Below are 27,156 nucleotides of genomic sequence, written 5' to 3'. Positions count from 1 at the left end.
CCAGGGCTTCGTACCTTACGACATGTCTGACGTAGGCGAATTTTCGTGGCATTCTATTCTAAAGGCCACCATGGACGAAGACACCTGTGTTGCATGGTGCATGAAGGTCGGTCACCTACCCAACGCCGCGACATGCCCCAAGTGTGACCTGGCCATGTCCTTCGCGTTCAAGTCCAAGCCATGGCGTTGCAGACGTGCGGCGTGTACAGGCGGCGGGAGCGTTGAGCGTGGAATGCGGTTTGCGTCGTGGTTCAAGGGTTCCAAGATCCCTATGGCGAAGCTGGTGCGACTTATATTTGCGTGGGCGTCAAGAAAGCCCGTTGGCATAGTGATTGCGGAAGAAGAAATTGCGCGTGAGTCCGGTGTGGATTGGTACCAGTACTGCCACGACCTGTGTTCGGCGGAAATGTTGTGTGCCCCGATGCTGGTATGTCTATATATTCCTATATCAATATAGTCCTATATCTATATAGTCCTATATCAATATAGTCCTATATCTATATAGTCCTATATCAATATAGTCCTATATCTTTATAGACCTACTAGTGAACGTGACCCGGCTTCGCACGGGTGGGGGTGCGTGTGATGTGAATTAGTGCTGGTTGGGGTTTGACGTGGGATAATCTAGCTTTCACGGCTACATCTGCCTCAACGCTGATTGATTCAGTAGATATAATTGTGTGATTGGTTAAAATTAAATTCTATGCTTTCAGCCAATCAAAACGTGAATTTGACGCGGCTTTGCACGGGAGGGTGTGTGCGTGATGTGATTTAGTACTGGTTGGAATGGTTGTACTGGATTATTCTAGCATTAGCGGCTACCGTACTAATGTTTGTAAAATCCCCGTAATAGCGTATCCAACTTCCCTTCTATTTACCATAAAAAACTGTGCACACCCTAAGAACACCTCTGAAAACCCCGAAGAAAATACAAAAGTAAATCCCAGGACATCCCGTTGGAGAACGTTTAATGCTAATTCCCCGGGGTTACATGCAATGCAGGTGTTTGCTGGCGCAAACCCCTGAATTGCATGTTAACCCCTAGTCCAAATGTGGTTGACATTCCAGCTGAACATTTAATTGTTGAAACGCTCATTCTTGAAAAGTGAAATATTGATATGTTTGATTTACCATAAACAACTGTGCACACCCTAAGCACACCCCTGAAAACCCCGAAGAAAGTACAAAAGTAAATTACAGGACACCCCGTTGGAGAACGTTTGATGCTAATTCCCCGGGGTTACATGCAATGCAGGTGTTTGCTGGCGCAAACCCCTGAATTGCATGTTAACCCCTAGTCCAAATGTGGTTGACATTCCAGCTGAACATTTAATTGTTGAAACGCTCATTCTTGAAAAGTGAAATATTGATATGTTTGATTTACCATAAACAACTGTGCACACCCTAATAACACCCCTAAAAACCAAACCAAACCCCCAAGAAAGTACAAAAGTAAATCCCAGGACATCCCGTTGGAGAACGCTTAATGCTAATTCCCCGGGGTTACATGCAATGCAGGTGCTCGCTGATTGGTTAGGCATAGATAATTGTGTGATTGGTCACAAAATATCAGTTTCGAGCCAATCAAAACGTCGTAATGCAAGATGAGCGAATCACAGTTAAGGAAGGCGTTGTTTTGGCCAATCCAATAAAATATTTGCTTCGAGCCAATCAAAACGTCGATATCAATTATAAACGAATCAGAGTTGAGAAAGGCGTTATTATGGCCAATCCAAATTGCTGGAGTGACTGAGCTTATTCCACGCCGGCCAGAGCGGGCAGCGGCGCGTGCTGCGTCGTCGATATCTTGTCCTATAGATACAGTGTAAGCTATGTAGATACATGCTCATGCTCCTACATCATTGTACTACAAATGCGCACTAAGTTTGCACCAGTCCGCTACGTAGCGCGGAAATCCAGTACACTCGCTGTCGATGTCGCCGCAAGGCTGGATTGCCCAATTGCTCATATCTTCTCTTGTATAGTACATACAGCAACTTCAGTTACATGTGGATATTCGTCTATAACAGCGCTACAATCGCGCACTATCCTTGCGTCGGACCGCTCAGTAGCGCGGACACCCGGTGCAATCGCCGCCAGCCACGCCGCGGCATGGCTGATTTCGAACTTTGGCGGAATGCGGAAATTCGAGCAGACTGAACGCTGATTGGGTGAAGAGATAATTATGTGATTGGTCAAAAATAAATTCCTTGCTTCGAGCCAATCAAAACCATCAAAATGCAATATGGACGAATCACCGTTGAGCGAGTCGTTATTTTGACCAATCAAAAGGCTGGAACGCACACACGTGACAGACAAACAGACAGACAGACAAACAGACAGACACACTTACTACTTTATATATATAGATATATCCTATTCATTTTTGCGAGTAGGTTGGCGGCGAAGGCGTAACGGTCGAAATCGATGAGACCTCAATGAAGAAAAAGAGAAAATACAACCGCGGAAGGTACTACCCTGAGCACTGGGTATTTGGTGGGGTCGACAGGACAACGAAGAAATGGTTCGGCGTCATTACAGGGGCGGACCGGACAAAACCAACGCTGTCGCGGCTCATCAAGAAGCACATTGCCCCTGGAACCAACATCATGTATGTAACTATATAGTTGTTTATATACAATACTACATAGGCCGATATAGGTCATATAGGCCTATATAGATCACTATATAGTGTTATATACGTCTATGTCGTCTAAAAATGCTTCTAGATTGGACAAGTTTGGCTCATACGTGTCGGCGAATGAACGCCACAACCTGACGAACAATCCACTGTTGGTCGACCAATCGTATGGTCACCAGTGGGTGAATCATTCAGCGAACTTTGTCAACCCAGCTAACGGCGCCCACACGCAATAAATTGAAGGTTTGTGGGAAATGCGGATCAAGCGCTTCTCCAAAGCGATGCGCGGGATACACAGACCCCATCTGCCTTCATACCTGGACGAATACCTTTGGCGAAGCTGGTATTTTTCTCCAGGTGCAGATGGTAAGGCGTATTTTAAGGGCTTAGTGTGAGCTATCCGCAGGCATCACCAGTACAGTAGTGTCATGGTGTAAAATAATCTGAACATTAAGCAGTACTATTAATAGTACATGATAGGTACTACGAAGTATATAGGACGTATATACAGTAATATATAGGTCCTATAGATATATATATACTATACTCAGTACAGATACAGCGTACTAGTGTACTAGTACACACTATTTGCAATCGGCCCACGTAAAGTTGTTTTAAACAGCTATATATGCCTATATAGCGTCACTGGGGGGTTAACCGAATAGAGCTGCTGTGTCGACGGATGGGTGGACATTTGTGGTCCGTTGCCAAGTAGTTCGGACCTCAACGTCCTGGACCTCGGCTTCGTGGTATCGATCCAAGCACTACAATACAAGATGGTGAGTCGGTCGATGGACGATGTGATCGAAGCTACATTGTCCGCCTTCGAGGGTCTCAGTAGTGATAAGTTGAGTAGCATCTTCCTTACCCTGCAGGCGGTGATGCGCCTTCTACTGAAACACCACGGCGAGAACAACTTTAAGTTGACCCACTTGAAGAAGGATACATTGAGACGTGCTGGAACCCTCGTGATGAACGTCACATGAACTCATTCCTCCAGCTGTCCAGTCCTTGAGTCGATAAGATTTATAGCCAATGAAATGTATGTATTTCATAATCAACCAATCACAATAATATGGTCGCAGTATTGTGGGAAAAGTGCAATCTTGAAGTGGTCACAGTAAAGAAGGACAGAGGAAGTACTACGTACGTAGTACTTCCTCCGTGCTGTCTGTTTGGGCGAGATGGATGCAAAGAAATCTTCTAGTAACGTTAGGCCAATTTTGATGCGTTTTTTGTTAATCTATTCGTCTGGGTTTATATTTACTGCATCCAGAATATTGAAGGCCTAACTTTAAAACTGTGCTCTACGTTTTGGTTTAAAAATGCATGTGAACACTATGGAATTCATCGTGTTATTATGTGAATGCTGCCGATTTTGGTTATTAAAATTGCTCAATAATTAAATAAATCTTAAAAATCTGATACAGTAATACTAAGTGTTAGTATTACTAGTTATATCTGTAACGGTGGGATGAACAGGGAACGAAGATAAGCGCTTGACGCGTTCGCGCAATGGTTAGTGCGATGGCATCCAAGATGATTGAGGAAGGGGCCAGGTTCAAGCCCCTGGCAGCGTCAGACTCTTCCATTTTCGAAAAAGGAAATATACAGTAAAAATTTTATACAAATTTGAAGTAATATAATTCGTTTACAGTAGTCGACAACCGCGAGGGTGCCTGCCAAAAAAGAATCAATACAAGGAGGTTTACTGAGTTTTCCACAATAAAGCTGGATGTTAAGAAGCGACCAATAAAAATCGAGGAAATTTATTACATCTCTGATTATTTTCCACTCGAGTCGTTACTACTTGTCACGCTGCCGCCATCGCTGCTGCCTTCTACGCTTTCATTGTCACTCGCTTCGACTTCTTGTAGCCCCTTCATGTACTCGGCCAGCTTGTAGAGTCGTATGTCGGCCTTGTGAATACAGCCCTTGATGCTGCGGGGTGTCAAGTCCTCAAAAGCTTCCATCAGCCGCACATGCACGTCTTTGAATTTCGTGTCCTGTGTGTACTGACGTAGCATATATCAAAAACCATATATATATATCAATAACGCTGTGTATTGTATTTTGGTACTATACTTGGCATTTTACGATAGCCCAGACAATCTCAATTGGTTGCAGGTCACTATGGTATGGTGGTGTGTACACCACTTGATGCCCTAAGGCACGTGCCATAGCTACAACCTCAATGTCAATTTTATTGACATGCACACTTATCTTTTTCCAAAGTGCAGCTTTAGTTTCATTTGTAAACGAAATGTCGTACTTCGTGCAAGCATTTTGTAGGACACTCTTTTTTTGTCCATACTTAGGCGTTTTGATATGAAGACCTTTATGGTATTTGGCATTGTCCATTACTATAACAGCATTTTTTAATCCAAGATCTTCTATTTCGACGAGAAGTTTGGAAAACCAACTCACAAAATACGTATGATCAAACATTCCGTGATAATCCTTTGTTTCAGGTTTACCAGTTCGTTTTCCTCCTTGAAATATATCCAAGCATAAGAGTTTGCTATCCATACAACCACTATCTAAAATGGCAGCAATAAAGCAAAATCTTTCACCTTTGTGTTTTTCTTTCACTTCTAGATCAAGTTCATCACTAGCATCATATAATGAATCATCATGCCGACTACAATGGTGGTGAATATAACTCTCATCCAAATATATAATAGGCCGTCGGTTGACATCGCCCGACACAATATCACACATATCAGAAACATATACATCACGATGCTGTAAATTAGCATCGGACATACGGAGGCCTAGACCTCTTTTTTTCTTTCCCCTTTTGTAACCCAGTTTTTACAGAGCCCTATGGGTCGTCCGGTACGCGGCTAGAGTGGAGGATTCCGACTCTGGATCAAAATCCAAGCGGTGTTGGGACCGCAGAAAGTGAGCAACATCTTTGGCGACGGTTCGTTGACGAGATTTACGACGTTGGCGTACAAATTCTTGGATGATCTGTGCCAGTGTTGTCGTCAGAGGAAGCCTTGTACGGAGGAACATGTCGGGCGATGCTTAGGGCTTGGTCGTTGTGGTGCCCTTGTCTACATACTCATTCCAAACCTGTTGGACCAACTGTTCCTTGCGCCGTAGATAGCGTGCGGCTGTGCGGCTGGCTGCAGCGGTACCTTCTTTGCGAAGCTGTGCGTTTACCATTAGCATGTCGAGTATCTCGTTCTTTGACACGTATCGGGAGCGCGAACGCTTCACAAACTCGATGGCTCGTTCGATGTCGCTTGGTTGGTGGGGATCAGTAGGCATCGTTGGTACTGTATGTGAGGCTGGTTGGTGTCGAGTATCAGAGCCAATGTGAGTTTGCATGTGTAATGAATGAAGTTTTATTGTATTTTTGGCTGTCTCTCAATTGTTTGTATTATATGTAAGAGTTTATATTTGATAATAGAGTGAGATTCGAAAGGTTTTCAACTTTTGCGGTATCATAGCTGAGCGTGTATGCCGTTTCAAGACCTGTTTGTTTTATAGTTTTTTAGCGTCTTCCCAGCGCTACAATTTCATATTCAACTTTTCTTTATTGCGTTTTTGTAGCTAAAGTTTTTGCCAAAGGCACCCTCGCGGCTGTCGACTACTGTTAGTACATTATCGAGACCCATTCACACAGATGCATGAAACTGCAGCCAGCCACCACCTATCCAAAAGAAACGCCGCCAATGCTACTAACAGATGTGTTCAGTGACTTGACTCGGTGACCACCGCAGCGCTCGATACCGCCGGTTCGACGAAAATCGCGCCTTCGGCCGAAATGACAGCAAGCACATGAGTGGTAAGGCACTTTGTCACTTCTTGGATGATACGAGTGCTGGTAGGCTTCCTTCATGTATCCCGTTGCTTGGATCCATCAAACGAACATACGCGTTCTCCAAATGCTTGGGAGTCGATGGACAGAACTTGCCCGGCGCGTCTCGAGCCATCCCCAACGTGGCAGAGTGGCAGACCGATGGCGGTGGAAACAGTCGTTCACGTCCTTGTTCAAGGAGCAGTCACACGGCATCAGTTTTGGACTGGCCAGCAAACCGTGTGCCACCATTAACGCCCAACGCGCAAGGTATCCCTCGTCAGCCATCCATTTGATTGTAGACTTACACGTCATTTGGGATAGGGTATCGAGCATGAACACCCTATCGTCGGCGTGCTTCGTGTCGGCCATAACCGCTACCGACGCATCAACGATGTGCTTGATTAAAGCTGACAGGATGGATTATCGTGTGCTGGCCTTTGACATCTTTCGAGGCGGAAAGTCTCAGCCCAAGGAGCCCGAAGACTACCACGGTATGTTCAACCACGAATATTTTATCAAGTCGTTTGAATCGTTGCTGAACAAGTTGGCCACGTTGGGAATCCAGAATGCGTACATCGTTATGGGCAACGCGAAATACCACAAGGGACGCCCTCAAGGAACCCCAAGTAGTCGTCAGTGCAAGAAGACCCTCCAAAAAATGTGAGCTACCTAGGGCATTTCCTACGCGGAAAAGGATTTCGAGAGCATTTTGTGGTAAAAGCTGTCGGAGTACATTCAACGAGAAGTAAAAACAACTCGGTGTCCCTTCGACACCGAGTTGTTTTTACGCCGCCCCATCACTCAGATTTGCAGCCAATCGAATTGGTCTGGGCGATTGTGAAAGGGCAAGTCGGGCGCCGCTACTGTGAAGGAACCGGTTTGTCTGAGGTCAAGGAGCGCCTCCAACAAGCATTTGACGACCTGAAGCCCAGTTCTATTCAAGGCTGCATCAAAGCCTCCGAGTTAAAGCTGCAAAAGCTTTACGATCATCTTGTTGAAATTGACGCCATTGAATCGGATGAGGATTATTCGGCACAAAGTAGTAGTGTCACTGATGATAGCGATTGTGAGCACTCTAGTTAACAAACTTAACCTTCATACATATAAATACTCTTAAAATATATTTGTACTTGCAATAAAATTTCGAAAGTATAGTTATACTCGCTAATTGTATATCTCTAGAAGTCTATATGAATTTGTCGAAATCACTCAATGCTGTCGGGGACTTTAAGGGTCTGGTTGAAGTAAAACCTACCTTTTTTTTTTCGACGACTTTTTGGTTGAGAAAAAGTTGGTGCTGGTTGAAGTAATTCGGTAGATATAACAACTGGTCAGAGTAATGTGTCGGATAGTAGCGGTCACAAGGACCAGTTTCATGGCCAATCACTCACAATGACGGAGCTTGGGCAACCAGAAGTGGCTGCCGAATACGGCCCGGCAGCGAAGAAGCCAAGGACATCCAAACCGACGATCAAGATATCCCCGGTGGACAAGAAGAGAGCCACATAGACCAGTGACATGATTGCAGATCTCATGACGATCCTGTTTAGCGAGAGAGCGAAGCGCAAGTTCAACGCATGCAAGACGGCAAAGGAAAAGGATACATGGTGGGCTTTCGTAACCGCTCGCCTTAACATTAGGGCTGGTGTTAATTACGATGTCAAGCAAGTGACGAATCGATTCGCCGCGTTGAAACGGAGTATCGATCCATGTGCCAAGCTACCGAGGAGACTGGCAACGTCGAGGAATCAATCGACTACCCAGACCACTGGCAGATACTTGTTGAATATTTTCAGGTTCATTATATATATATTTGTATATGCAACTTTTACATTATTATGATTTTGTTGGAATGCTTTGGAATGAACTCGTCGCAAATTATGGACTCCTTTAGGACAAGTTTGACGAGACCCTGGGAGACTCCGACGACGGCACCAGAAGTCGCCCAAGCACTGCCAAAATTAGTCCGGTCGCGCACTCTCCAACAATTCCTCGGGCAGTCGTAGCGGTGAAATCGTTGGGTGATTCGTTGGAGGCGGGGCTTTCCAGAATGGCAGACGCTTTGGTTACGATGGCCAGTTCGAAGACGTCACCCCAACTTGCATCGGTTGTGGATTTGTCTTCACTTGTAGACAAAATTGACATTATGCTGCAGTTGCAAGCGGCAGCACAAAAGGAATAGGCAGCACTCAACAAAGTCCTACTTAAGTATTTGAGTCGCTTATAAAGTTGATTAGTAAGATGTTAAAGTAACTTCACATATGAACATGTAACTGCTATTAACGCTTTCACAAATACTTAACTACTACTTTGATATATTAATAGTTTCATGAACTCACAAGTACAAGGATACAATATAATACTTAATTGCATTTCGCTTGTGCAGGGCAGTTTCACGGCTCGACGTCAGCACTGACCAAGTCTCTTCGTGCACATGAAGTCCTAAGTATGGGCCAATTCGGTCCGTAATTCGTAGGTTATCGCCGGCATCGATCGTAAGGCCGTGCAACACCATGCAGGCAACGATAGTTCGACCACAACTTCTTGGAGTTTCCATGTTTAAGGTGCGCTTCAGGGCACACCACCTCCCTTTCAGGCCGCCGAATGTCATCTCGACAACGATCCGTGAATGAGACTGAAGATAATTGTATCGTGATTCCCTTCCGGGCATCCCAGTGTATATCGGGTAGGGTACCATCATGTATGTGGACAGGGTGTATCCAGAATCACCGATGAGATGCATGTACGCCGGCAAAATAGCTTGGACATGGCGCCCCAAGCTCGACATATGCCACACATCTTTGTCACCGCACGACCCCGGACGCAAGGAATACTCCATAAATCGCCCACGGCCGTCTACCGTTGCTTGCAAGTTAATTGCGGCGAACCCTTTGCGACAAATCCAACTAGAGCACATCAATATCTATCAATACTCTACATCAATTTAAGTATTAATGCATTCAAATATTTCCACATTCATATGGCTTTTCCATTCTAAAAAGAGAACCATCAACTTCCCCGCCGATGTCGGGGAATCCAGCTCTGCGCTCGAATGTGTCAGCAATGGCTATCCATTGTTGTTCACTTTGGGGGAGTTGAATAACGGACGAACTCAACGCAATAATATGATCCATGACCTAAATACGAATTACTCCCTCTGTCCCACAATTGTGGAGCGAATCAGTTTTTTGGCTTGTGCCTCCTTGAATAAAATTACGAGTCGCTGCAAAACATAATCTTGTCAAAGATAAAGTTGTAGAGTTTGTAACGATACAAAACTGTCTCACGCAACCCGAAAACGGAATTCACGATTTTTGACGACGCCAATCGATTCAGGAGGGGGGGTTACCCCGAGAACCCTCCCACCGACCACACCAAGCTAGCCGACTACCTATGGCAATAACTTCCACTTGATTATACAACATGTACATCTATCTACTCATCTGTACTAATTGGTTCAATGCCAATATCATTCAGCACACTCATGACATCGTCGGAGGACTCGCTGTTCAACGCGATGCATTCCAGCTCAAAGGACAGTTCGTATGGTTTGTTGTAAGTTCAATGTTCAATATGCAGCGGAGTATCGCTTCGCGCTCGTCGTTGGTCAAGTCCCGCCTTCCAGGTGCCATTTTGAGTGACATATGAGTGGATGTATGATCAGAGTGATGGTTTATACTTGAAAAATGTAAATAGACTTTCGGCCTGGAGTTGAAAATGTTACGTTAAGAAGTTTCAAGCGCTGCGTACATCATGTTAAAGCGCTTGGCGCGCTTGTCATTCTCGTCCAATCAGCGCTGTAGAATTCGAAGCGAGGCGCAATACATTGGATTTTGAATTACACTCTCAATTATAATGACGAGACATGTCCCCCCTCCCCAAACTCGCTCCACAATTTTGGGACGGAGGGAGTAAACTCTCAATAATATAATTCTATGATACTAGTATATAAACCTCATTCACGTTGATAATTGTCGTGGCCTTTGCGACTGCGAACAATGCTGCCGTTGCCGCGAATCCCCCTTCTTGAGACAAGTAGCTGAGTGTCATGGCCACCCTCATCCGAATGTCAACAAAGGCGTTCATTGCTGGTAAGCGATGACCTTGATCGCGCGCGAAAACCTCGAGACGATCCACAATTTGGTCAAATGTGCACCTGCTGACACGCAATTTGCGCTTGTACCACCCATCTACAGGGCAGGCTTCGACGCCTGTGACGTAGAACAGTTTTAGTTTAACAGTTTTAGTTGTGAGATGATACTGGCATAGGGCAGCAATGAACGCCTTTGTTGACATTCGGATGAGGGTGGCCATGACAAATAGGAATAATGTTCATAATGCGGTGAATGAGGTGCGTGTAGTGCGTGCTATGAGTTCAAAATGTGGTGAGTGCGATGTGTGCACCGTTAGTGAGTGCGTTGCTAGCATAATGCAGTGCGTGTAGAACGGTGGGTGAAGTGTGCTGCGTGTAGTGTGGCGCGAATAGTGCCTTCTCTCCCCGAACCCCACCACACCTCACAGCCCGCACCACCTACACCGCACAGAGCGCACAGCCCGCACCTCCACCTGGCATACACGCACAACCCGCACGCACCATATCACACACTGAACACGCTGCATGCACTAGAAGGCCGTGATGGTCGCTTGGTGGAGACCGAGGAGGACGATGGCGCAAACTGCATATGCATTGGCATGGCGAAACATGAACTGGATGAGGTGAATCAATGGTTATTGCGCATATTTAGTTTAGACCAATCATTTTGATGCAACTGATTTACTGTGACAGCCATTTCGTCGTGTTTTGATGGCTCCAGAGCACTAATGACGACGAAAATATCCCAAAAGACCTCCAAGAGGTCTTTTGGAACTGGAAACGACGCATTGTGTTCTGATTGGCTATTGGGCGTCAGAAACGATGAAAAAAGGTTACTGTGATTGGCCCTAACTTGTTGATAATTCATAGATACTCAAATTCAAGTCAAACCAACGATTTTTCAAAAAGTTGGTATTTCATGAAGTTTTATATTTGTGAGTGTTCACATAGTTAACGAGGAAAAGTGGGTGATTCCTTACTTCAACCAGGCCCCAACTGTAAAGTAAGTTTTGTTCGGCATTGAACGGTCTCTTCACGAAACGTATGCTGGGATTCATATTATCGAAATTAGTATGGAATACATAGTCCAAGTATTATGGTAGGTGCTCCTGTAGTGGCTGGTTTCGTGGTATTATTCGATTGGTCAATTGTGGTCAATTGAACACTTCGAGTGTCTTGATTGGTCGAATGATTCTGTCGGTTTGGAGCTATTCATTCCATGTGTAAGCTATTTCGCCTATATATTTCCTACGTAAATTGATTTCTACTAACATGTAAGGGCCTGTTCCAAGTACCACTCTGGTCCGGAATGCTTGTTGTACTCGACTTGTTATTGGCGGCATTTTTCTAGTATTCGATCTGATTGGCTTAACGGAAAGCGCTTTGATTCGCTGTATTTTGAATACCCAAATTCGGCGGGACGCCAAAAATGCACATCTCCAAAGTTCAACAAACACAACAATCTCAATAGCACACACCCGCTGAGAGTTCATTTCTCAAGTAATCGCCTCGCAGCAACCTCTATTAGTTTCCTCTGGTCCACACTATGCCCCAAGGACCATCACACTCTCGGCCGACATCTGTGACCTATGTCTCGACCCGCCGAAACCTCAGCAACGATGAACGAGTTGCTGCCTACCAGATTCTGCTGGAACGATCCATCGGAGGTGTGCTTCCTAATGGTGCATTTGTCACTACTGCTAAGTTCTTTGGCTGCCATTGGAGCATCGTGGACGCGAGGAAGGTCGTCCATAGCCGACGGAGCCGCACTCGCTAACGTCGACTCGCGACGCAAGGGTAAATTCTCTAATAATCTATATTTTGCCCAAAAATATTCATTTCTGCAGAAATTAACTTATACGGGTTTACGAGTTTAGGCAATTGTGGTGCCAAGAAAGTCCGCTCGGTAATCGACATCAAGATGGCCATCAAGGCTGTGCCACATGAAGGTCGCCAAACCCTCTGCTCCACCGCAGTTTTGTCTGGCATGCCGAAGATTGCCATTTTGCGGCACATGAAGGAGGCCCACGGCCTCGCGGCGCGCACAAGTCACCTGAAGCCGTTGCTGACGGACAACATGTTGGAACGGCTATGGTTCGCAGTCAGCTTCGTTCAGCCTGGGTTACGAAGAAACCACTCCTTCATCAACATGTACAAAAATGTACACGTTGATGAGAAGTGGTTTTTCATCACCAAGGTCAAGCGAAGGTTCTATCTCTACGACGACGAAGAGATGACAGAGTGACAGAGCGGGCCACGAAGTCGAAGAAATTCATCACCAAGGTCATGTTTCTGGCGGCCGTTGCTCGCCCACGTTACGACCCCCACAAGAAGCAAATGTTCGACTGCAAGATCGTCATTTGGCCGTTCGTCGAGGAAGAGGCTGCGGTTCGTTCAAGCAAGAATCGTCCCAAAGGCACGCTCGAGCTGACGTTCCAGAGCGTCAACGCTGACGTGTATCAAGACATGGTCATGGACGAGGTCGTGCCAGCGATCCAAGTCAAGATGCCAAGGGGTGTGGTTGTCAAGTTGCAGCAAGATAACGCAAGCCCCCACAGGTGTATGACGACCGAGCTCATTGCTCGTCATGGCGTTGACAGTATCGAAGTTGCCAACCAGCCACCAAATAGCCCTGACTTCAACGTCCTAGACTTAGGATTCTTTAATTCTATTCAAAGTCTGCAGCAGCAAAAGGTCGCTCGGTCAATTGGCGAGCTGATTGCTGCTGTGGAAGAGGCGTTTTATGAATTGCCAGTTACCATCCTGGGCAAGACATTCATAACTTTACAGAAAGTAATGGAGCTGTCGATGGGATGTAGTGGAGGCAGCACATACACAATGCCCCACATGAGTAAGAACGCCAGAATTAAAGACTTACCATCATTCAATGTTGAGTGCGATGCAACCATCTATCCAGGCGCACTTGACTCCTTGAATTGCCAAAATGAAGTATAACATTTGAAGTAATAAAATAAACGTTTCCAATAAAAATTTGGTCGGTCTTTATGTCATTTCAAAGTCCAATACAAATCGCAAGATGTTTCAAAGCACTGAGTATACTTTAATCTAGTGAAAAACATGCAGCATTTATTCCGGACCAGAATAGTAGATATTTTTAGCAAAATGAAAAATTGGTTCCAAGTACAGTACTCCTACTTTTTTACCTCTATTTGTGCGATTTTACGCAACTCCACTATACCAAACGTACTTCGAACTAGAAAAAGAGCCTTGACGTCTTTTTCTAAATCGTGAAAAAAAAGAGGTAAATCGATTTTGATTGGCTCATGCTATTGAACTTTAAATACCATTACAGATATTATTAATAGTAAGTATTGAATTGACAGTGACTGTGAAGCAAGGTACCGGTACATTCTCGCGGGATTTCAATTATTGATTGTGAAACCCAACGTAACATTGATCGATGTTCCGCCAACAATATTTATCTTTCAGGTCGATTGGTAGAAAATACCTGCAGAGTTGGCACTTTCCGAGCCAAAACGATCGACTCGTGCACTGATACAGTATATACTTTAGCTCAGTTATTAACTTTCGACAGTTCATCCAGCGCTAGGACGTCAAGGCAGCAGTTGCATGGTTGAGCCAGGAACCGGGGTAAAGTACTTGTTCTTATCTCGAGGGGTCAGCCAGTTCGGGTCGCAGTACGAAGTGCACGTATGGTGCGCGAAGAATGTGCTTATACCGAGGTCGCCGAGATCCGTGGGGCCGTACTTCCGCGACGGCGACATGATCACCGGGTCCGTCAGCACTACGCCGCGCGAGTACACGCCGCCTTGGAGGTCACAGAGAAGCACACAGCGGTGGCTCATATGGTAGCTAAAGTGACTTAGGGATTGAAGCCACTTGCAGTGGTTACGGCTGTTATTAGTCCATCCCGTGTTCGAGTTGAACTTGGCAATGTTGGCAATGTACGGCTCCACTAGCGCCAGTTCCCCTGGCGGACGGCCAAACCCGGCTTGCACTGTCCATAGAGATGGCACGTTCACCCAGACCTGGCCGCGGCCTTGATTGATGTCGGCGGTGTTGAACTCGTCCACGATCGCCAGCGCGCGACCGACCACCTGCGCTTCATGCGCGAAGTACCGCTCTTGGAATACACACCCCGATCGAAATAGCTTGAGAACGCACGGCTTACCTTGGCGGTCCCCGTCCGCGTACTTGCCGCGGTACACGGTCTTGAACGAGCCGGAGGCAAACGGTTGCGTCATGTCCATGTGCGCCCAAGTCGACTCGTTATTCGTGCGGCCACAAAGCGGGAGCATCACAATGAGAATCGCACTCTAATCGACGTGTGTTTCTAACGGGCACGTGTGGCAGCGATTGCCACCGACGACTCGTCCCAGGGACAACGTGAGGATGTCGTCAGAGGAGTTTGTCGACTCATCGAGACGCTGGGTGGTGCAGCAACCTGAGGGGTGATGACTAGGAAGGCAACCTATCGACACACACGCACGTCCAGGAGTAGATCACATTGCACGTGCATGTCGGCAGTGATCATGCAGAAGCACTAACTAGAGGTACTGCATGAACGAACCCTTTGACAACAAGGCGGCGTGTCGACGCACAGTCAAAATGCAGACTGGGAGGTTGTCCGGATAATGCGATTTGGTCCTGTTATTCGGATTATTGGGTCAGAACAGGATCAACAACATGGGACTTGACCCAGTTGCGCGGGACGAAGATGCCGATGGAGCGATGATGACGATGATGCAGAACGAGGAAGGTTCGGACGTGTGGAGAAAGCGGTTGCGTGTGCATGACAGTGTGGACGCCCGAAACCCCTTTGGAACATGGTGCTCGGCCCAAGTGATCGAGGTGTACAGCAGCACCTCACCCACTGCTACTACTACGTCACGCTTATGCCGTCATGTGAAATCAATCGTAGGCGACGCCGCAGTCCGTTGTGATCCGATATCACGTCATGAACCCTACCTGGGACGAGCGATTGCCTCGAGATTCCACGCGTCTTGCGACAACTTCGACCCATGTACTGTCTCCTGTGACCACTGTCGGGTCCTCATGTTTAACAAGGCAAAGAACAACGACCTGCCAATCGCCGTGGGGACGCCCGTGCACATCTTCGACACAACCACATGGCGAGAAGCTCACGTCACATGCACCCGCATCGATCATTTGCGCGTCTTACCTGCAGGTACTTCCTTCGCTCGTCTTGTCCAATACATGCACTAATGCCTGTCGTCGTTTAGATTCTCCCACTGACATGTGGGTGCCGTTCACTCCGCAGTTCGTCGCTCCCTCGGAGAAGCAACACGCCCGCCGCATCCTTCTCTCGAACTCGTGTTTCGACCAGTACGTCCATGCCTTGCACCGGATGAACTTGCGTCTGCACGCTGTCGAGGGCGACGGCAACTGCCTCTTCCGCGCCGTGAGCCATCAACTGTACGGAGACGACCAACATCACGGCATCGTCCGTCGATTCTGCATGGACTACATGGAGCTGCAGCGGCATTTCTTCGAACCGTTCATCGTCGGCGACGCTTCTGCGTTCGACCGCTACGTCCGGCACAAGCGACTCGACGCCGTCTGGGGCGACGATCCTGAGCTTCAAGTACCCCATGGAACCTCCATTTAGAATCGCTTGACAGTCCTCTCCTCGTAGGCGCTGTGCGAACTGTACGACCGCCCCGCCCAAGTGTTTGCGTACGATGCCGCGGCAGGCGCCAAGCAGCTCCGCGTGTTCCACGATACGGTCACTCGTCCGCCGATATGGTGAGTACTATTCCAACTGTTTAGTCGATTTCTGAAATATGTAGTACTCAAGTATGCTATCTATATATAGTTATATATATTTTTTTTTCATTGTGTTGTGGTTTCTCGTTGGAATTGAAATCGATTTGATTGGCTACCTCCGATGAGCTCAAAATTATTAGCCAATCAAAACCTTCTCAATGAAATTCAACCAAGGAGTTCAATTGCACCCCCTCCCCAAATTTGTATCAAATCGGCAATATGATAATTCTCTTCTTTTTTGTCGTTGTTTGTAAAGGTCGATCGACCAATCAAAACCCGGCATTCTCAAGAAATGGCCCAATCACGTTCTCTCTTCAACCCTTCAACAACGAATACAAACTTCAGTATAAAATATAAATATGGAATGTTGAGAATGTATGTACGTGGTTGTAGCTTGAGCTTTTACGGCGGAGGACACTACGATTCCGTGGTCGGGCCATCGCATGCTTCCAACTTTGTCAGGTACGACAGGTCCAGGAGATGATCAAGGCGGCGATATGCGGCATATGTAGGGACGTTCCCGGGGCGTTTGAAGCGAGGAAGGTTGCGATGATCCAGCAAAAGCAGTGGAGCTCGGAAGAAGCCACGGTGCTCGAGGTAAGACAAAAAGTGCATCAGGACCTTTAACGGCTGTTTTGATTGTAGCTGTCGCGAAAAGAGTTTGGCAAGTCGGCGCTGTCGTTGGACGCGGCGCTGTGTGCTTCCGTCGAGTGTTACGAGGCCGAAGTCGCCCGCAGCGTCGACGTGGCGGAGGTCCTGACGGTGCAAGCCGAGAGCGAACTGCACCACCTCCAAGTCTGAAGTGATGAGAATGGGTCTGTGCATGATGGAAACGTTGTTGTAGAATGAGATGTTGCGAAGTGCCGCGCAGCAGAGCGAGGACGACCTTCTCCAAGCGGCGCTGGATGCGTCCATGGACCCCGTACGTTTGTTTAGACGACGAGGATTGACGACTGTGGACGTAGTACCAACATGAATTCGAGGCGGCGCTGGCGCTGTCGGCGGACGGACTGCATCAAGGCATGTACATGGAAGGAGCGCTTGACGAAGAAGACGAAGCGATGCAGCAAGCGATTCAAATGTCCATGATGCAGTAGTCAGGGGGAGGTGTCAAGCATGATTAGTACATTACAGACACGACTAGATGGACCTAGCTCTTGGTGTGGACACATTAGGTCATCGACACGTCGTCGGTCACGTCCGCCACTTCCACGGCATCGATCTAATGCACAGTGAGATGAGACAAGGAAACTGAATGGACGACGGACATAAGGTTGCAACGCGGAGCCTTCGATGATCGTAAACGCTTGGTTCACCCCCACGACACCGATCGAGATGTTGGTCGCAGACAGCTCCTGGTTGCCTTCCAAGCACCCTCGGATCGCCTGGAGAGCTTGCTTGATCAAGTCGTCCTTGCCCACTAATGCGAAGGATGAGAAAGGACGCAAACATGCAGAGGGCAAGAAAGTACATGGAGGGAACGTCAGGTAGTGCTTTTCCAAGTATGTGCGCGCAGATTGGGAACGAGCACCGATGGCAATGCCGTTGTACTCGTAGTAGTTGCCGGAAGGACACGTCTGGAAGAGGTGGGGGCCGTTTTTCTACTCACATGCACATGAGCAAGGATGAAGAAGCCATGATGGAGTTGTACATCCACGCCCGCAACGAGCAGACCCACGCCATACGGACGTCGCACGTAGGACTGTGTGCACTCTTGCTTCTTGTCGGCGACATCGCTCACGAGACGAGCAACGGGAAGCGCGCTGCCGTACACGAACTTGTGGTTGAGAGATTCCGTACGCATGAACCGCGCCAACGAGCGCGCGTCTGCCGTCAACCCAGCGATGGCAATGCCCATGTGGGTGTCGATTTCGAACAGCTTTTTCGTCGGGTCGGCCAATTGTTCGGTCTGGACTCGCTTGATGGCGGCCAACACGACCGTGGTGTTGCTGCGAAGACCAAGGCACGCAGCCCCTTGCTTGACGGCCTCCATGGCGTAGTCAATCTGATGCAGATGACCCTGGGGACTCCACACAGTCACATCCGTGTCATATTGATTGCGGAACATGGTGCTGTTTGCTTCGGTTCTCCGCCTCAAAAATGTGCGATTGGGGGAGTTGAATATCTTCCTCTCGCACTTGATATCATGTTTCGCAAGGTTTGACCCCAATATCTTCAAGAATAAGTATTTTTGAGTATTTTCGACTATATATTGATTGGCTAGATCAATTCCCATCATTTTTTGATAATATTATTCTGTTAATGCCGATTGGCTGATATTCCGCGACAAGCCATTTCATTGGGCTTCGTTGGCATTCCGTCTATTTACTGTTAATTTGAAATGGAATTAATTTATCCGGATATCAATATCCTGATCCGATTTCACCAGCGTCAACGTCCGCACTCATTTGTGGAAGTTCCCTGAAGTCGTTGGTTGTCGACATCATGGCTCGTGTGTTTGTGCCCCTCGCGGCGCTAGCGATCTCGTCCGTGGTCATTGCTGTCCTTCGCCGCCGCGCCAAGAAGGAGCGTCCGTTTCCCTCTGTCCGCACGCCGCTCAAGCGCGTCCCGCTCGATGAACTGCCCAAGCTCAAGAACGACCTGCTCATCCGAGCGTACTTGGGCCAGCCCACCGAGCGCGTCCCCGTGTGGTGCATGCGTCAAGCCGGTCGCCACTTGCCTGAATTCCGCGCACTTCGCCAAGCCGGCTACGACTTCTTCACCGTACGTCCTCCAACCTTTCCATCGCTTCTCACGTGTGTGTATACATATGTATATATAGATGTGTGGGGTCCCCGAACTCGCGGCCGAAGTCACGCTGCAACCCGTGCGTCGGTACAACGTCGATGCCGCCATCATCTTCAGCGACATCCTCGTCGTGCCTCAAGCCATGGGGATGGAAGTGATTATGGTACCCGGAGTCGGTCCCGTCCTCCCGCAGCCGCTGCGCACCCCCGATGACCTCGACCGCCTCATCGAACACCCCGACATCGAAGCCACGTTAGGCTACAACTTGGACGCGTTGAACCTGACTCGTCAACTGCTCAAGGGTCAGGTGCCGCTCATCGGGTTCTGCGGCGGTCCGTTCACGTTGCTCACGTACATGGTCGAAGGCGGGCCGTCTAAGACCAAATCCAAGGTCAAGGCATGGCTATACAACCACCCCGAAGCCGCCCATCGCGCCCTCCATGCTATCACAGACGTATGCGTCCGCTTCCTCCTGGAACAACATGCCGCGGGGGCGCAAGCGCTCCAAGTCTTTGAAAGCGTCGGCGCCGAAGTGCTCACCCAGGCTCACTTTTACGAGTTTGCATTCCCGTACATGGCGCAAATCGCCGAGCGCGTTAAGGATAAGCTGCCGACTGTGCCGCTCGTCGGGTTCTCCAAGGGTACCCCCTATGCACTTGAAGCATTAGCCCAAACCAAGTACGACTGCCTGGGACTGGACTGGACGGTGGACCCTGCCGTGGTGCGGAAACAGGTGGGCGACCGCGTGAGCCTCCAGGGTAACTTGGACTCGGCGGCGATCTACGCCGAGCCAGACACGATTCGCGGCGAAGTCAAGAAGATGCTGGACGCGTTCGGAACGCAAAAGTACGTGGCCAACTTTGGACACGGGTGCAATCCCGACTTTGACCCCGAACGAGTCGACGCATTTGTCAAGGCCGTGCAACAACTGTCTTTGCAGGCTTCGACGTAATAACGAACGTTTACTAAACACACAATCGCGCGTTTTTTATTCGACGAGTTTAACGCGCTCGCAAATGTGTAGTAGTACTACTACTGGTAACGTAAAGAACCAATAGATGGCCTGGGAGATGCAGGAAATGAACGAAAACTCGCGATTATCTAGCATGTCGACTAAGTCTGTCCTTCATGCAACATGCTAACATTATTTCAAAATGTTGACTTCATACGTGAAAACACGAGGATGTTGGGATGCAAGTATAACGGTGGTGTATACTAGTACCAATTTGCCAGATCTCCGACACCTTGTCTTACGGTATTCTGTACCTGAGTCGCAATGTTTGTTGTATTATATCAACTTTTTATATAGAACTTTGTATTAAATTGTTTTATATGGTTTTGAACGTTGCATGTGGAAATGCATGATCTTTTAAAAATGGACATGCATACATGCGCTCCCACATGTGCGCATGTGCGGAAAGTCCAAGCGCAGGTGGTCAAATTCTCGGGAGCGACGCATGGAGGTGAGCTGAAACTGTGAGATCATGTACTCCACATGTTTAGGGAGGTAGTGCATGCAAACATTCTTACCTACATGGAGTACAGAGGACGAAAACGACGACCGTGGAGGACGAATTTGTAGTTTTTCGCGCACATGCGTGCACATGCGCATGAGATGCAGCTATCTATAGTTAGCTGCCACGGTGCAGGTTGTGATGTGCACATGTGCCGTGTAATAGTCTACAAGTTAGTATGCGTCCCATCCCTCGTCGTTATTCCTAGCCTATGTATTCACCCACCAAAGTTCCGCATTTTGCTCATGCGCGAATGCATCAAGTGTCGAATATTTCTCGCACATGTGCACAACTTGAAGGGTTAAACCAGGTATTTACCTCACCACCTGTCGGATAGGATGTGAAATTTAATTCCTGATCATACATTTACCTATATATTTATAGAAATTTACTATCCGTTCGCTACCCGTTCTATATCAGAAAAAAAACGTTTCATCCCCGCAAGCGCAGAATCATCAGTTTGTCAAACGAGCGATTTGGGAAAAAGGAACGAAAGGAGTCAGCAATTCTGTGAACATCACGGCAATGTCCGTTTACATGTTCACGGTAGTGGATCGCAATGTCAAATTTACGGCCTGTTCCTGCATCTCCCCGAAAATCGACCCTTACAGCATATTACGTTTTCTCCACACAAAGTCAAAATTGTGGAGTTTGAGAAGATCAGTAGATGGCCCTAATTTCCAGTTTGCTGTGAATACAGTAATTACAGCTATTAATAGCAGTGAATACAGTACTATACACTAAAAACAGTGTGGGCTCGTAATAATTCTATTGTTGGTATGAACCATATTCACTAGAGTTGATATGTAATTTAATAGTTTCGTCATGAAAAGTGTTTCTGATATCGCGCAATCATCTACTGGGTTTTTACGTTACGCGTTTTATTCGACGAGTTTAACGTTCATCGCGTCCGCAAACACCTAGTTCCAATGACTTGTTTGAAACCTCGAACACCCCAATATATATGGACACTGTACCGTAAACATGGAACTGACGCTCTCCATGCGCTGACTGTGCTCGCGCTCGAGCGCAAACAATTTGGTCCTTAACACATCCACGTGGGTATGTACCGCCGTGCATTTCCCGTCCACTTGGTCTATTCTGCGCCCCACACTCGACACTTCGGCCTACACTCATGACCAACACTCTCGTCGTTGCAAACCTCCATATTACTACTATAACGTTATGTTTGATCTTACCTGAGCATGATGAAAACCTTCTTCCAAAGCGGTCGTAAGTCGAAGCTGGTGGGTTTGCACAGTACTGAGCGCCTGCTCCATCATATGCAAGTCGTCCAGGCGCTGTTGGGCAAATGCCTTCAGGTCTCGCTGGTGCAACGCGGTCGACACTTCGAACCCGTGCAGCTGGTCGGTTATGGATTCCACTTGCTTTTGCCACTGCCCCCGCAGCGCCGCGGCTTCGTCTGCCATCGCTTTCGATCGGCTCATGTGGTCGTGGCGGAGTTCGTGCACTCGATCCTTCGTCTCCATCACATCTCGCTGCAGCGCCTGCATCCACTCGACGTTGTGGCTGTGGCTAGCTTTGAGGATCTCATTGTCTTTGGCCCAGTCCCTGGGTACGCATGCTACTTGGTATATACAGTCTCAGGTTGAGTCAGTAGTACCGCTCTTTGAGATTCCATACGTCCCACGTGCGCTTGACGCTGTCGAGCTCCCTTGATGCTGCCGTCGACTGCTCTCGTTGCCGCTCCATCTCCACTTCCAGCGCATGCAGTCGTCGATTCGAGTCTTTTCGCACACTGTCCACCTGTAGTGTTGACAACGTCAGTTCGTTTGCTAAGTTGTTCGTTGGTTCGTTCAAGAACCTCGGCCATCAACACGTCCGACAACGTCTCGAATGCTTGCTTGAGTGCCCCCAGTTGGGTGCTAAAGTAGGCAAACGTCGACTGCGATTCCATTTCGAGTGTCAGCTGCTCGGCTGCATCCTTTTGTAGGGTTTTGATCTACGAGAGAACTATCAAGGACAGATCGATCTTCGTTGGTGGGGTTCGTACAGCTTGGCGAATTTGGTTCAAGTCAGACAATGGCTTCTTGGCTTTGGCCAGCTGCGACGCCGTCACCCGCAGGACCGACGTCATGTTTGCAATAACGTTATTGCGTCGGTTCACGATACCCTCCTTAATTCCATACTTGGTGCCGTAGAAACCCTTTAGATTTAATACAATGGGTAGTTTTTGGTCAAATGAGTACAGTGTACTACAGAATCGAATGTTCCTATGGCCGTCAATTATGTTGGGGACAACCGTCGAAGCTGGAGGACGGCCTTGGCGGCGGTCTTGAGCGACGTCCGCTTGCTGAGTGTCCGCAGTCCCGAGAGCGCCGAGCTCAGCGGCACCGTGGCGTCGTTGGCAGTCTGCATCCATGAGTGCCGGAGCAGATCCTCCGCCGTCGCTCTACTCCACTGTCGTCACGGCAGGTCAAAAGGAGGGAGTATGTACAGTACCGCTTGGAAGGATCTACGACGAGGGCCGCTTTGACAAACGCCTTGGCGCAGGGGGAAATGTCGTCCCAATACGGCGACTCAAAGGAGAAAACTCCGTGTTTGATCTTCTTGAACATCTGCGATGGGTTGTCGTCGAAGAACGGGAGGTACCCGCTGAGGAGAGCGAACGTGATCACGCCGACGCTCCACACGTCCACGGCTTTGTTGTACAGCCCGCGGTCCCCAGAGAGCACTTCAGGTGCCACGTACGCTGGCGACCCGCACATGGTCGTCAGGTACGACTCGTCCTTGGCCAAACCAAAGTCGGCGACCTTGATCACAGCCGTGCAGTCGTCGTGGCTGCTCAATAAGATGTTCTCGGGCTACGAGTGGGCCTGGTTATTACATAGGTATACGCGTGGCACTTGAAGTGCGTAGCGGACCTTGAGGTCGCGGTGGACAATGCGCTTGGCGTGGCAGTATGCGACGGCATCGACGACGGCGTGCACGACGTCTTTCGCTTCGCGCTCCGTGTACACGGACTAGATACAAGAACAAACATGAAAAATCACTACGTCTCTCGATAGAAGAACAAACCTTTTCGACGATGCGGTCGAACAGATCGCCGCCTTCCATGAGGTCGGTGACAATGTACCCGGTGGTGGATTCTAGGAAGTAGTCCTTGCAGGAGATGACGTTCGGATGATGGAGCTGCTGCAAGATCTTCACTTCGCGCTCGATGTTGTGCAAGTCCTGCAGCGAGATGTTGCGCAGATCCAGGCACTTGGCCGCATACGCCGTCCCGGACCCAATGTGCACACACTTGCGGACAACCGAGAACGCGCCTTCACCCAGTTTCTCGCCCAGATGGTACTGTGATCCAAACGTGATAGCAATGGCCTTTGGCTTGAGTAGAGCCTGCTTGGCAGGGCCCTCTGTCGCGCTGGGCGGACACAGATACGACCACCATGCATCCCATGTCGATCACCCCCAACTGTCAATGACTTGTTGATCATTAAAGTAAGCGAAGTTATCCGGAATTTCGGATAATATTCGTCAACTTTTGTAACCACCGCAAAAATTTCATTGTCCTTCGTCCAGCGGACGGTAGACGTTACAACAGTCCGCGTGAAGACTGCAGATTGGGGCATGCGATGGCTGTAAGTGACAAGGAGGACGCTGGTGAGTACAGGGTTTATTTCAAAGGAGAAAAAGGATGGTCATATGTCAAGAGTACCACGCTCATGTCCTTCCAGCTAACCCTCCCCCATGCCCTCGATGGATTCTACATGGACATTCCGGGGGGCCTCCAAGGTCTTTTCGAGGAGCGGCTCCTTTTTGAAACCCTACAACGCCTCGAACCCCGTTTTTTATGGGGTATGTACACGAGTGTGTCGGCGACAACTGGGCTGGCTGGATCCCGCTATCGGATCCACTTTCTGGGGTCTGAACTCCCTTCCACCATGCTGCTGGACGGACGCATGGTCGAGGAATTCATCTTCCGCGGCCGTTGTCTGCGTGTGTATGGCCGTGGATGGTTCTTCCGTGACAAGCGACTGGCTCGCCTGGACCTGGACGCTATCGCGGCCAGCACGGACCATGCCAAACCGTCGACTCATCCCCCACACCCAACCACCGCACCCCAAGCCACACCAGCTAAACGGCAAAAGACGGCCACCAAGGACCCCAATGCGTGGACGGACGTCCGCCGCAAGACACCATCGGTGGCTCCAGCGCCCTATCCTGTGCACTTGCATGGACGACCCTGGGCGTCGCCAAATGCATTTGCTGCTCTACATGAGCGATGGACGGTTGGACATACCGTGCACCGTGCCGACCACGATGGCGTGTCCTTTGAAACGATCACCCCCGAGGCGACTGCGAGCGACAGTGACCCTGTACACCACACTGCAGGCGAGTATGTGACGTGCCCGAAACCGCACAAGGGCAAAATCTCGCATGTCGAGGTGCCCCTCGATGACCTCATCGCCGAGCTCCAATCTCTCGAGGCCAAATCTACCGTGGCCATTCACCACCATGCATCCCACGTGGAAGCTGCTGTCCGAGGCAGTGAATTCAACCTCGCCGTTCTCGTCAATACTGGCAGGGTTGACTCAACTTGCACCTTCATGGAACGGCACCCTGAGGACTTTGGGATCCAGCTACACCATCTCTTTGCATCGGACCGACCCACGTTCGAACTGTTCCTCCGCCAGCGGCTCCTGCACCGGTGGCTCCGAGTCACATGGGGCGGCTCGGCGTCGTTCGATCAGCTCTATACCAAGTCATTTGGCACCAATATGTCCAGAGACTCAGTGGCCGAACTCTTCCGAGCCTTGCAACGCTCTGACACCCTTGAACCCATCACCTGCGAGACGGATGATGGTGACGAGTTGACCCTGTCGCGCTTCGACCTGGAACTTGTGTTGGCACTAGCCGAGGTGCTTGTTGCCGCACACAGCCCCCTCTTACTATGCATCCGACGCGGCCATCATGGCCTCCACGGGATCCTCCATTGAGGCCATCCCAACTCACCGCGGACTGCGTTCTCTCCAGGCTCCGACGATGCTGAATGTTCTCATGACGACCTGCATGGGCGAGGAGCTGTGGCGCATCATGGAAACGATGTTTTCTGGTGATGATGACATGCATCGAGTCATGGTCTATCTCGCTGACATTCATGCGAGTGGCTACATCGACATTTCTTGCATTGGCACCACACGTTGGAACCAGGACTCGGGCCGTTTTGGCGTGGACAATGGCCAAAACAACGAGTCTGCCACCCAGTTTGACGATTCCACCGCGACCCCAGGGGTCGGCCTCCAGTACTAAGGTGCTCCCGGCCAATCTCCTCGACCCAACCTCCACCTTTTCCATGACAACCTGCAACCTGAATGGCCTTAAAATCAATGGCCATCTTGTGGCTCGGCGTCTCAAACAACCTCCAACCTGCGTCGTCTTCCAAGAAACGAAGATGCGCGATTCTAACCAACTCGACACCTTCCACCACCATCTCAACAACGAAGTTGGTGTTGGCAGCTACACTCTCTTCACCAACGATCCACGGACAACCAGTGTCGACCCAGTACACCGTCGCCACTGTGGTGTAGCCAGCTTTTTTCACAAGTCCATGCCTGGCTATTCCTCCCTGGTTCACCTGGCTAACCACGACGTTCCTGGCCGCTACCTGGTGGCCAGAACTGTGTGGAGTGGTTTGCCAGTCTACATTCACAGCATCTACACGCCCGTGGAGCCGCATCTCCGTGGCGCTTTCTTTGCCCTTTTGCCTCGTGACTTCGAACACAATGGCCTACACCTAGTGGGTGGCGACTTCAATATGCCACTGCACACATCCCTCGATGCCACGACGCCCCATTCGAGCCAAGCAAGTGGCAAACAGGACTGCGTTGAGTGGCTAACTGCACTTGGTGTGGTGGATGCGTGGCGCCAACTCAACCCTACTACACAGCTCTACAGTGATCCTGGGCGTGGGGGTCAATCGACTTGATTATCTCTTCCTACACGACGAGCTGGTCTCTCACCTCAACCCCAAGGCTACGTATGACCCAAACCACTTTGGAGGCGACCACCTCACCCACACCGCGACTCTGTCGCAGAGCCCATCCACCACAACAAAGGGCTACTGGCGGCTACCACGGGAGTTGCTAGCTGACCCCGACATCCAACGAGCCATCACCACGGAGGCCTCAGCGCTCCTTGACCGAATGCGAGCCGACGAGAGTCTCAACCATGGTGCGATGTGGTATGGCTGGCTGAAGAGAATGCGCCGCCAGCTCATCAAATGTCATCGGCTACACACCCAATCGACCAAGGCCAATCTACAACACCTAAGCCTCCGACTGGCTACAGCAAAGCGAGCCCTGGCATACTACGGTGACCTGTCCACCCACGTTGCCGATGTAGCTGCAGCTCAGCTAGCTTACGACACTGCCAAGGCCGAGCACAGTCAATATGCTCGCGACCGGCAATTCGACTTCCACGCCAACTCCAATGAACGAGGCACCTCTCACTTCTTTCGGAAGCCACTGGGAACCAAGGTGCCCATCAACTGCGTCACAGTGGATCGCACGACGACCACAGACGTGCCCACAGTCCAACGTGTACTTACAGCCCACTG

At 49.2% G+C, this 27,156-nt stretch overlaps 13 protein-coding genes across 20 annotated transcripts; 8 read left to right on the top strand and 5 right to left on the bottom strand.

Annotated features, from left to right (window-relative positions):
- Positions 1-70: 70 nt before the first annotated feature.
- On the top strand, positions 71-2,877 carry H257_18250 (hypothetical protein; the record flags this gene model as incomplete). The annotated part of the gene is made up of 3 exons (XM_009847276.1): positions 71-427; positions 2,397-2,611; positions 2,730-2,877. The coding sequence occupies 3 exons, from the start codon at positions 71-73 to the stop codon at positions 2,875-2,877; spliced, it is 720 nt and encodes a 239-aa protein (XP_009845578.1).
- Positions 2,878-3,417: 540 nt separating this feature from the next.
- Positions 3,418-3,627, top strand: H257_18249 (hypothetical protein; the record flags this gene model as incomplete). Its single annotated transcript, XM_009847275.1, has 1 exon — positions 3,418-3,627. The coding sequence occupies one exon, from the start codon at positions 3,418-3,420 to the stop codon at positions 3,625-3,627; it is 210 nt and encodes a 69-aa protein (XP_009845577.1).
- A 798-nt stretch (positions 3,628-4,425) lies between these two features.
- Positions 4,426-4,668, bottom strand: H257_18248 (hypothetical protein; the record flags this gene model as incomplete). Its single annotated transcript, XM_009847274.1, has 1 exon — positions 4,426-4,668. The coding sequence occupies one exon, from the start codon at positions 4,666-4,668 to the stop codon at positions 4,426-4,428; it is 243 nt and encodes an 80-aa protein (XP_009845576.1).
- Positions 4,669-6,783: 2,115 nt separating this feature from the next.
- Positions 6,784-7,116, top strand: H257_18247 (hypothetical protein; the record flags this gene model as incomplete). The annotated part of the gene is made up of 1 exon (XM_009847273.1): positions 6,784-7,116. The coding sequence occupies one exon, from the start codon at positions 6,784-6,786 to the stop codon at positions 7,114-7,116; it is 333 nt and encodes a 110-aa protein (XP_009845575.1).
- A 5,018-nt stretch (positions 7,117-12,134) lies between these two features.
- Positions 12,135-12,790, top strand: H257_18246 (hypothetical protein; the record flags this gene model as incomplete). The annotated part of the gene is made up of 2 exons (XM_009847272.1): positions 12,135-12,342; positions 12,423-12,790. The coding sequence occupies 2 exons, from the start codon at positions 12,135-12,137 to the stop codon at positions 12,788-12,790; spliced, it is 576 nt and encodes a 191-aa protein (XP_009845574.1).
- A 41-nt stretch (positions 12,791-12,831) lies between these two features.
- Positions 12,832-15,135, top strand: H257_18245 (hypothetical protein; the record flags this gene model as incomplete). The annotated part of the gene is made up of 2 exons (XM_009847271.1): positions 12,832-13,283; positions 14,008-15,135. 2 exons carry the CDS (start codon positions 12,832-12,834, stop codon positions 14,060-14,062), a joined length of 507 nt encoding a protein of 168 aa, XP_009845573.1. The 3' UTR covers positions 14,063-15,135.
- Positions 14,052-15,136, bottom strand: H257_18244 (hypothetical protein). Of its 4 annotated transcripts, XM_009847270.1 has the most exons (3): positions 15,098-15,136; positions 14,699-14,998; positions 14,052-14,629 (listed from the first exon to the last, which is right to left on the bottom strand). In XM_009847270.1, exons 2-3 carry the CDS (start codon positions 14,823-14,825, stop codon positions 14,121-14,123), a joined length of 636 nt encoding a protein of 211 aa, XP_009845572.1. In that variant the 5' UTR covers positions 14,826-14,998; positions 15,098-15,136; the 3' UTR covers positions 14,052-14,120. The 4 variants fall into 4 exon arrangements, with proteins under 4 accessions (XP_009845572.1, XP_009845571.1, XP_009845569.1 ...); XM_009847269.1 differs by having other exon boundaries at positions 14,052-14,650; positions 14,699-15,136; XM_009847267.1 differs by having other exon boundaries at positions 14,699-15,136.
- A 57-nt stretch (positions 15,137-15,193) lies between these two features.
- Positions 15,194-17,605, top strand: H257_18243 (hypothetical protein). 3 transcript variants are annotated; one of them, XM_009847265.1, is made up of 10 exons: positions 15,199-15,378; positions 15,449-15,550; positions 15,595-15,715; positions 15,771-16,132; positions 16,184-16,293; positions 16,708-16,776; positions 16,827-16,911; positions 16,960-17,109; positions 17,159-17,236; positions 17,280-17,605. In XM_009847265.1, the coding sequence occupies exons 1-10, from the start codon at positions 15,214-15,216 to the stop codon at positions 17,409-17,411; spliced, it is 1,374 nt and encodes a 457-aa protein (XP_009845567.1). In that variant the 5' UTR covers positions 15,199-15,213; the 3' UTR covers positions 17,412-17,605. The 3 variants fall into 3 exon arrangements, with proteins under 3 accessions (XP_009845566.1, XP_009845567.1, XP_009845568.1); XM_009847264.1 differs by having other exon boundaries at positions 15,194-15,378; positions 16,827-17,109; XM_009847266.1 differs by having other exon boundaries at positions 15,449-15,715.
- Positions 17,404-18,407, bottom strand: H257_18242 (hypothetical protein). Its single transcript, XM_009847263.1, has 4 exons — positions 17,966-18,407; positions 17,786-17,915; positions 17,583-17,734; positions 17,404-17,536 (listed from the first exon to the last, which is right to left on the bottom strand). Exons 1-4 carry the CDS (start codon positions 18,380-18,382, stop codon positions 17,486-17,488), a joined length of 750 nt encoding a protein of 249 aa, XP_009845565.1. The 5' UTR covers positions 18,383-18,407; the 3' UTR covers positions 17,404-17,485.
- Positions 18,408-18,622: 215 nt separating this feature from the next.
- H257_18241 (uroporphyrinogen decarboxylase) lies at positions 18,623-20,068 on the top strand. The gene is made up of 2 exons (XM_009847262.1): positions 18,623-19,038; positions 19,097-20,068. The coding sequence occupies exons 1-2, from the start codon at positions 18,760-18,762 to the stop codon at positions 20,012-20,014; spliced, it is 1,197 nt and encodes a 398-aa protein (XP_009845564.1). The 5' UTR covers positions 18,623-18,759; the 3' UTR covers positions 20,015-20,068.
- Positions 20,069-21,350: 1,282 nt separating this feature from the next.
- Positions 21,351-22,686, bottom strand: H257_18240 (hypothetical protein). Of its 3 annotated transcripts, XM_009847260.1 has the most exons (6): positions 22,591-22,686; positions 22,402-22,539; positions 22,201-22,343; positions 21,776-22,148; positions 21,554-21,703; positions 21,351-21,496 (listed from the first exon to the last, which is right to left on the bottom strand). In XM_009847260.1, exons 1-6 carry the CDS (start codon positions 22,672-22,674, stop codon positions 21,458-21,460), a joined length of 927 nt encoding a protein of 308 aa, XP_009845562.1. In that variant the 5' UTR covers positions 22,675-22,686; the 3' UTR covers positions 21,351-21,457. The 3 variants fall into 3 exon arrangements, with proteins under 3 accessions (XP_009845562.1, XP_009845561.1, XP_009845563.1); XM_009847259.1 differs by having other exon boundaries at positions 22,201-22,539; XM_009847261.1 differs by lacking the exons at positions 21,351-21,496; positions 21,554-21,703 and having other exon boundaries at positions 21,706-22,148.
- Positions 22,687-22,823: 137 nt separating this feature from the next.
- Positions 22,824-24,034, bottom strand: H257_18239 (CAMK protein kinase; the record flags this gene model as incomplete). The annotated part of the gene is made up of 5 exons (XM_009847258.1): positions 22,824-22,989; positions 23,040-23,401; positions 23,462-23,560; positions 23,616-23,961; positions 24,024-24,034. The coding sequence occupies 5 exons, from the start codon at positions 24,032-24,034 to the stop codon at positions 22,824-22,826; spliced, it is 984 nt and encodes a 327-aa protein (XP_009845560.1).
- A 228-nt stretch (positions 24,035-24,262) lies between these two features.
- H257_18238 (hypothetical protein) lies at positions 24,263-25,850 on the top strand (the record flags this gene model as incomplete). The annotated part of the gene is made up of 2 exons (XM_009847257.1): positions 24,263-25,459; positions 25,575-25,850. The coding sequence occupies 2 exons, from the start codon at positions 24,263-24,265 to the stop codon at positions 25,848-25,850; spliced, it is 1,473 nt and encodes a 490-aa protein (XP_009845559.1).
- Positions 25,851-27,156: the final 1,306 nt, after the last annotated feature.

This window comes from Aphanomyces astaci, assembly GCF_000520075.1.
Source record: "Aphanomyces astaci strain APO3 unplaced genomic scaffold supercont1.148, whole genome shotgun sequence".
Lineage (NCBI taxonomy): Eukaryota > Oomycota > Saprolegniomycetes > Saprolegniales > Verrucalvaceae > Aphanomyces > Aphanomyces astaci.
The sequence above is the reverse complement of the archived record's forward strand: the minus strand, read 5'-3'. Positions and strand labels throughout refer to the sequence as shown.

Excerpts from the sequence above, each read along its gene's own strand:
- H257_18244 (XM_009847268.1), bottom strand. The coding sequence starts at position 14,825 with ATGCTCCCGCTTTGTGGCCGCACGAATAACGAGTCGACTTGGGCGCAC.
- H257_18243 (XM_009847265.1), top strand. The coding sequence starts at position 15,214 with ATGGGACTTGACCCAGTTGCGCGGGACGAAGATGCCGATGGAGCGATG. Across the intron at positions 15,716-15,770 it reads TTTGCGCGTCTTACCTGCAG|ATTCTCCCACTGACATGTGG; the intron begins GTACTTCCTTCG and ends GTCGTCGTTTAG. Across the intron at positions 17,110-17,158 it reads GCGAACTGCACCACCTCCAA|AATGAGATGTTGCGAAGTGC; the intron begins GTCTGAAGTGAT and ends ACGTTGTTGTAG.
- H257_18242 (XM_009847263.1), bottom strand. The coding sequence starts at position 18,382 with ATGTTCCGCAATCAATATGACACGGATGTGACTGTGTGGAGTCCCCAG. Across the intron at positions 17,916-17,965 it reads TGCTCGTTGCGGGCGTGGAT|AAAAACGGCCCCCACCTCTT; the intron begins GTACAACTCCAT and ends GCATGTGAGTAG. Across the intron at positions 17,537-17,582 it reads GCTCCGCGTTGCAACCTTAT|ATCGATGCCGTGGAAGTGGC; the intron begins GTCCGTCGTCCA and ends ACTGTGCATTAG.
- H257_18240 (XM_009847260.1), bottom strand. The coding sequence starts at position 22,674 with ATGACGTCGGTCCTGCGGGTGACGGCGTCGCAGCTGGCCAAAGCCAAG. Across the intron at positions 22,540-22,590 it reads TGAACCAAATTCGCCAAGCT|ATCAAAACCCTACAAAAGGA; the intron begins GTACGAACCCCA and ends GTTCTCTCGTAG. Across the intron at positions 21,704-21,775 it reads AAGGTTTTCATCATGCTCAG|GCCGAAGTGTCGAGTGTGGG; the intron begins GTAAGATCAAAC and ends TCATGAGTGTAG.
- H257_18241 (XM_009847262.1), top strand. The coding sequence starts at position 18,760 with ATGGCTCGTGTGTTTGTGCCCCTCGCGGCGCTAGCGATCTCGTCCGTG. Across the intron at positions 19,039-19,096 it reads CCGGCTACGACTTCTTCACC|ATGTGTGGGGTCCCCGAACT; the intron begins GTACGTCCTCCA and ends ATGTATATATAG.